An 8,271-nucleotide genomic window follows, 5' to 3' on the forward strand; every position below is an offset into this window, starting at 1 on the left:
AAAAAATACAAAATACAAAACTGGGATTTAGCCTATCAAATTGCAAATAATAGACAGTATTTGAGTAATAATCAGTTACACAGATAAACTGACTGTTGAGCCTCTTCCCAGCCAAAAAATAGGGACTTTTTGTTTAAACTTTAAAATAGAATAATATTCAGTTATCTTTAGAAGAAAAAACAGTGCAATATGGGATATTTTGGAAAATGTACAACAGATTTTTGTTCATTTTTAATTTAAAAATGTCACTACGATTATATAATTTTTTAATTTTTTTATTTTTCTTAAAAAACAAATTTTTACATTAGTTATAATATTGCAAACAAAATTCATAGTGCATCAACTTGTTCCCCATACGGTTTGCGAAACTTAAAAAAATAATAATTGTGTAATTTTGTGGATGCACAACGGACCCTAAGCAACTAATACTGGGGTTTGACTAATTTGTAGATGTATCTTGCAGTTAAGGTACCAATAAAAATAGTTGTCAATAATTATATCACACCTATTGGAAAGTCTCCATCAGTATGAATACAACACAATATGGTTTATACTTTTCATTTTCTATTGAATTTCAATTATTATTACAATCTGGATTCACAGCATAGCAAATGATCTGCTCATTAATTTTGAAAATATATACAAAGAAAATTAAATCTAAACAGTCTTTAAAAAACTTATGATATTAGGAATATGCTCTTCTTAAATTTACTCTGCTGAGCTGAGTTAAGATTTCTCTAACATACAGTACTATCTTCTCATAGAGACAAAAAATATTAAAATTGAATGTAGTATCTGGTTCTACTGAACTGGCACCAAATAGCAAAACTCTAGTTTCTTTTCAAATATATCAAGTATAGGGTGAATTATTGTCCCACTTCTGTGAAGGGGCATGTAATCAAGGATTTAGACTAATTGCCAGTTTCTCTATAGATGGAAATTTGTGTAAACATAAAATACCACAAAGTCATCATTATAAAGACAGTAAAGTTGCGTGTAACCCACATTTTCTAACATTTACTGAGATGATTGGACTGGACATGCGCTTGGCACCTGGTTGAAGAAGTCTTATTATTACTTGGTTCACCAAACTTAAAATACTCCACAGAATATTTGAATTTAGATTGTCTACTTCAGAGGGTCTGCCAAGGCTTTCCGATTGATTGGATGTGTTCCTTAGCTTTCATTCTCAGTGCCGCTATACTGGTGTTTCTAGGGTCCACTTCTTCCATTGGATATTTGTCCACAAAATTGGCCCCACATTGGTAAGGGGGTGGTGGGCCCATTGCTCCCAGTGGTTGCAGAGCATTGTTCATGAAGGGTGGTGGGGTATAACTGCCAGGAATACTCTGTGTGGAGGTAACAAATCCAGGCAAACTTTGCAAGGCCGTTGTGTTAGACATTGGTGGAGTGAGCCAGGAGTCCAGGGGGAGACTGCTGCTAATGGTACTCATAGATGGTGGCTGGGGGGAACGGTTAAAGGAAAGCATCGGGGAGTCTTGCAACTTCATAGAAGTCACCTCCAACTTTTCCTGCCTCCTCCACTTTGCTCTTCTGTTCTGAAACCAAACCTAAAATGGAACAAAGTATATAAGGAAATAAACTTTATCAGAGCATAGACCCAACGTAGAAAATACTTGTTGCATGAAATATATTTTTGCCGTTAGCTATGAATTGTGTTCGATAACAAATCAATCTCTTTATATGCTACAACCTCTTTAGATATGCTACAACCTCTTTAGATATGCTTGAGTATATTTAGGTATGCTACAATATTGTGCTTACAATTAATATCACGTGTCTAAAATAAACATTGCTGCATGTAATATTTGTATGAAAGAACTTTCTCTAATTATCCTCCCTATAAATGAGGATGCACAATTCCCAATTTTATTTAACACCTTTAATATACTAATATTCATTAAGATATAACAAACACACGAGACATTTTTATTAAAAAAAAAATATCCACTTTTTAATATTAAGTATTTTAATAGAGACTATTAAGTAAGGTGTTTGTTTTCCTAAAAGGGCTACATTGTTAAGATAAACTATATTTATTCTATAGCTTTAATCAGTATTATATATATATATATATATATATATATATATATATATATATATATATATATATATATATATATAAATATATATATATATATATGTATTATTATTTTTAATATTATTATTATATTATTATTCCTTGAGTGCCTACTAGAGGAATTAATTATAAACAAGTTGATTTATTTAATTAGAGTTAGTTCAGATTAGTTCAAATTGAAAATATTCCAAATAAATAAATAAATTGATCAGTAGCAAATATTCAGCGATATCAAATATCAAATTGTCATAGTATAATCATTAGCGCTAATATTAGTGTACATAAATTGTCCATAAAACAAGATATTTTGTATATTTTGGTCACAAAACAATGTGGCTAAATATATAGATTTTACTTATACGTTGTTTAGAAATAAATGTTTCTGATACTCAGACAGCTACATAATTAAAAAGTGTTTCTAGTTACCTATAATGTCTGTATGTCTAGATAAAAAAAAAACTTTTACTTCAATTAAAGTTCTCGTGTAACAAATAATGCAAAGTTATACTGCTCTCTACATTAATAAATCATTGCAACAACATTAAATGCAGTTCCTTTTCTTGCACAAGTTTGTTGGTGACAAATCATAAAAATAATCATACAAACAATATTATTTTCAAATACACCGATTTTTAACTAAATCCAATTGCTGCACCAATAGTGCAAGTAATAAAGAAAACTAAATCCTAGAATGGGTTAAATTCCAATTTACTAAAAACAATATTCTAACTCGTGACCTTTTCTTGTCACAATCTAAGTTTGTAAGATTCTATGATCACAGTAATAAAGTTCCATAACAACTTGCACTTGGGCCAAAAGGCTATATATTAATAGATTATTCATGAAGCCTGAAAACGTTATTCCATGGGGCACATTATGTCAGCTTTGTTATTTCAAAATAATAATCTGCAGATATTTCTGTAAATCTTTACAGAATATAGTTTTAGTCTAACATTAATTTGTTTTCTGAATCCCATTACAACATAATATCTAAATTTGATTATGAAGATCAAGTAATTAGTTTAATGGGATTAGCTTAATAAAAGGCTTTTATTATTTGAGCCTTGGGGAAGGCTGGGGTAGTCCTCAGAGCAAACCTACCTGCACCCTGACTTCAGGCAAGTTGACCTTCATAGCCAGCTCCTCTCTGCTGTACACATCAGGGTAGTGGGACTTCTCAAACGCCCTCTCCAGCTCATGCAGCTGGTAGGTTGTAAAAGTTGTTCGGTTCCTTCTGTGCTTCTTCTTGGGCTGATCATCATCTGACAACTTATGGTCACTGTTATTGGATAGATCTGGGCTCGGGCAGTCGTTTGAAGTCTTACTACAGTAGGAATCTAGACATATGGGGACAAGTGACAGCACAATACTTGTTATAAATACAGAATCTAAATGACCTCATTTGTATTTGTATTAAAACCACTTGAATGAAGAAGCGGTGGTGATGAAATGGTAGATATAAACTAGAGAAATATGTAAACCTCTTGCTATGTAAATGATTTGTTTGAACTTAAATAGGGTTATGAAACAATCCCATAGATCCGCCTTACAGAACTCTCAGATGTGAACAATATTTAATATTCCCCTTATTATTCTAGTACGTCAATTGTCCAAAGTGAGAGGTTACTCAACGCTTGTATAAATCAGCCCCATATATGTGTCTCAATTTGGGAGTCATTGGAATTGTCAGTGAATCTAGCACACGGTAGAAGTTATATTTACCTGGGTAACCCTCATCCTGTCTGTCTTCCATATGATCCTGGCGGGGCTGGATCTCGTCTGACATTTTATGGAGACAATGCCTAGGGGTCCTCTTATCTGCCTCCTTGGTACTCCTGAGACTGACTTCAGACTGGAATGAGCTTAGGACGTTGTCATCTTTGGAAAATCCCAAGATGGCCTCTATGCTGTGGAGTCTGGAAGGGTTTCCCCCTGGGCTCCTGACCAAATGCCCAGAAAGAGAGAAACTTCCATCAGCCATATTCAGAGAGGGGCTATGTAGGTGCATGGGGAATGCTTCTGTAAGTATTTTATATTAAAACAGCCAATTTGCGCTCCAAACAACACAGCCCAACACAATCTAGCAGGTTACTGCTCCATGAATTTGTTTGTTGTAACAAAATGACAGTTCTAGAAGTTCTGTTTGTCCCCAGTTGATTTTCTTCTTCTGACTGTATATTATAGTGCAGGATGCAGGCGCATATTCCACTGAGGCAGTGCTTGAAACACTGTAAATCTTCTTTAAGACTTGCAGATTCCTCTAAGCTGGCTCTGTGAATCAGATCTCTCCTGTTTCCCTTGTGAGTTACTGCATGCCCTTCTAGAGCAATGGATCAGTTCTTAGTGACCTCTTTGGAAGGAATGACTCAGTCCCCAGCTTGCTAAAGATTTTTTTAAAGCAATTCCTGGTCTATGTTCATTGTAGTTGTGTCAGATGTCCCTGCTGTGCTCTCAAAAGCTGTCACATTTAGCATTAAATCAGGCTTTGTCTTTTTGGGGACAGTACCTGCTTGAGAAGATGTTCAAAAAGCCCCTCCCACAGCCCCCAATGATCCTTAGTGGCTATGCTCAATAAGTAATGGAACATTTGTTGTTCAAGTTCTATCCTATCAGAAGCACAAAAAAGCAAAGCCAGCTGTCTGTTTAGCCACAGATTACCTACTTCTGTATGATATTAACAGTGATTCTGATAAATTGATGTTTTCTATGTTTTCTTTTATGTTGAAGTTGCTATATTTATTATATTTAATGTTTAAAAAACAGAACTGCATACAGTGACAGATGTCTCATTTGGTAATTATACGAATGTTTATGAATAATGAATGGACATAATTAGCATAATTTAAATTCTAGGCAGATTTGTCACTATATTTGAAAAATCTTAACCCCTATATTATACTGTAATATATTTTGTTTCTTGTTTCACCTATTTACTAACATATTTGTGTGTTTACATTTAAAAGTTCTGAGCAAAATATTCGTTCATAGATTTATCTACTTTATCTAAGTTATATATTATTTACATATTATCAAATTATATTAAATTTGAAACTCGAGGATTTATTTAAAATTGATACAGCATCTCCCTCTGTTTTGAGAACTCGTGATATTAGGAGTTTGAAGTTAATAATATTATAATTATGTAATAAATAATTACAGCTTATCATATTATGTTCTAGGAGTAAAAAAAATATACTAAATATGTTATACATCAAGTAACGCCCTCTGTTGTGTCTGTCTTGTGTAAAATATATTTATTGTAATGTCTAAAGAAAGTTTTTTTTGGGGAAAAGTATTGTAAAAAAGTATGAATTCTATAATTGTCATACAAAAAGCAATAATAAACCTAAATATTGAAAAACTCAGCAGTGTGTGTTTCAAACAACCATTTATTTTAATTGTTTCAAAAAATGAATACAAAGCCAAAAACAATTTGAGATTACTGGAAACACTTAATAATGAATATTTAGAATAAATTAGTTAAAACTGATGCCAGATTGTTCACATAAATCAATAGTTTAAAATATAAGTTTCTTGATTCAGATAATCTGATTATTATTATTATTATTATTATTATTATTATTATTATTATTTAATCACTTAAGCACATGCAAATTATACACTTTTTATAATTAAAATTAACATTACAATTCAAATATTTTTCTAAATTCTCAGAATTTAGAATTTTTATAATAAACCTCTTATTTCTTAATTAAATGAAGTAGCTAAATGATTCATAAAATAAAACCTTTTCCTAAGTATTATTAACCAACTTTCAATTAGTTGTTTATTTATCTTGACAATATGTTAATACTTATTTTATTGTCCAAATTAGCGTTAAACAATAATCAGCCAGTCTCTGAATAACTATCGAGCTTTTGTAAATTAGTTAATACAGCATTTGTCTATACAGTTCATTGTGCACTGTACGGTAGAGCAAGAGTTAATAGGAGTCATGGTGTTTTAACACAAATCCCTGGATTTCCCATTAAGTACTATACAATTGTTTACATACAGGTGGTTTATTGCTAGAGGCAAACAAAGCTTGTTTGTTTCTTTAAATTGTTACACAAATAACTATCTAATTCTGTTTTTAAAGGTTTCATATAATTGGGTATTTGTTGTTGTTGTTCTTTAACTTAATTTAGGTATCATTTTTTTGCAATTCCATTCATCACGTTATTTATTTATTTTTTAGTGATAGTATTCTACATGCTAAACGTTTAGCCTATTTCACTGCAATATCTGAGCAAGGTTGTTTAAACTTGCTGTAAATGTCTCCTGGCCTTGCAGATCATCTAAGAAAGAGGATGTGAATATGGTTTATTCAATCTTCTTTATAGAGGACAATGCAGATATCATATAGGTCAAAGAGACCAAGGACACACACGTAAATGTTTAGGGGACATTTGCACTCTGTTTTTAACCCAAGTTAATTCTATTGTGAACCTTACTGGAGGGTATTGAGAGTCCTCAGCCAGGGACTATTGTTGGGAATTAATCTACATGTGCATGTCTCAACAATTCTGCTATGAATTTATTTAGCTTTTTCCACCTTGAGATCTTCATACAGAGTGTTATTCTGTCTGTGACAATGACAAGACAATAATAGGACATGCAATTATGGGTAACCTTTAACTATAGACATCTGGAGAGAACAGCAAGAGTTGGGCATATTTCTTCAACATATATTGGAGTTTATTGGTTATTGTCACATAATAAATAGAACAATCTATTTAATGAAAATGCACATTTGCTCCAGTGGAAAAATATTTATTTGACAAAATATGTTCAGAATGTTTTTGAGTGTTTTTGTAATAGAGACACACCCAATAGTATATAGATATTTACAACAGCAACTCCAGTGGATGTTGTGTATTAAAATAACCATATATTCTTAGATTTCCTGTTGCAGAAATTGTAATTTTAATTGACCAAGTTACAGATAGCATTAAAAAATACAATTAATTGTCTTAAAATATATTTATAATGTTTTATTCTTCTAAATTATTTCTATTCATATAGGAATGTAGTTTATATTTAAGTGTCTCTGATATCTAACATCTCTTTCTATATCTCAAGTCTCCCCCTAATATTATTATTTATGATGTTGACATTTTTTTCCTAATAAACAGTCACCTAAACTTTATATTTTGTTAACTAAATCTTCTCTAACAATTATGTAAGGTGAAAAATCCTGCAAAGAAATAAAAAAGCTAGTAACAATTGTCTAATAATAGTAATAATAATAATAATAAACAAAAAGAAAAAATATTACATTTTAGTCCAATGTACCAATGTAGAAAACATTGTAAGGCACATTGAAAGGATAACACCCCACAAATAAATATAGCCTATAAAGACAAATGCAAATTATTAAATGTATGATATTGTTTGCCCCACCCACATTTTTTTAGCATAAGTATATTCACAGGCATTTTACAAGTTACATTTTTGTAATCGATTCATCCCATGTTTAAGGCTTATGATACAGTTTGTTATGTGATTTCCCATGAGAGAATGGTTTTAGAGTTTCATGAAGCAAAGCTATATTAATGCAATCCTTCTTTACTTGTTTTCCAATTAGCCTAATTGAATTCAGATTGCTTGAGAGTGGGCAACAGAGACGTTTAGCTTGATGAGCTGACAGCCTGAGCTGAAGAGATCCTATTAGCTGCAAGAATGCAAATCCCAGTTACCTTCAGCAAGACCATGTGACTCAGCATAAGCTGCAGAGCCACTTTCTGAGATCTGTGATTCCCTTAGTTTCCCTTTCAGCCAAAAAGAAACCAGGCAACAGGCATTTTAGATTCAACTTTTCTCAAACAAACCCAAAGGCCCCTAATTACATTACAGATCTATTTATATTTAGCCAGGTTTTTTACATATAGCCAAGACAGACAAGTTTATTACATCATATCATTATACAGCTATATTCTTTACTCACTTGACATTTATTTCTGTTTTTATATATCAAGGTATCTCACAAACAGTCTGCTACAGATTACAGAAATAATCTGGGTAAATAAATCTTAGTTAAAGTATTTACACCAGTCTCATCCAAGGGTTAAAACATCAATCATTCGCCAGCCTACTTTTAGGTCTTCAAAATATGCACAAGATATAACCACACTATATAAACAGGTAGTATCACCATTATTGGTTAGGAG

At 31.8% G+C, this 8,271-nt stretch overlaps 1 protein-coding gene across 1 annotated transcript; it reads right to left on the reverse strand.

Moving 5' to 3' along the window:
* Nucleotides 1-1,133: 1,133 nt before the first annotated feature.
* Nucleotides 1,134-4,109, reverse strand: RAX (retina and anterior neural fold homeobox). The gene is made up of 3 exons (XM_053700418.1): nucleotides 3,824-4,109; nucleotides 3,203-3,438; nucleotides 1,134-1,571 (listed from the first exon to the last, which is right to left on the reverse strand). The coding sequence occupies exons 1-3, from the start codon at nucleotides 4,107-4,109 to the stop codon at nucleotides 1,134-1,136; spliced, it is 960 nt and encodes a 319-aa protein (XP_053556393.1).
* Nucleotides 4,110-8,271: the final 4,162 nt, after the last annotated feature.

Source organism: Bombina bombina, chromosome 2 (genome assembly GCF_027579735.1).
Source record: "Bombina bombina isolate aBomBom1 chromosome 2, aBomBom1.pri, whole genome shotgun sequence".
Taxonomy (NCBI): domain Eukaryota; kingdom Metazoa; phylum Chordata; class Amphibia; order Anura; family Bombinatoridae; genus Bombina; species Bombina bombina.

Bases quoted from the DNA above. Each gene is read 5' to 3' on its own strand.
- RAX (XM_053700418.1), bottom strand. From the start codon at position 4,109: ATGCACCTACATAGCCCCTCTCTGAATATGGCTGATGGAAGTTTCTCT. The intron at 3,439-3,823 runs GTAAATATAACT...CCATATGTCTAG, and splicing joins ACAGGATGAGGGTTACCCAG to ATTCCTACTGTAGTAAGACT. The intron at 1,572-3,202 runs GTAGGTTTGCTC...GTTCCATTTTAG, and splicing joins TGCCTGAAGTCAGGGTGCAG to GTTTGGTTTCAGAACAGAAG.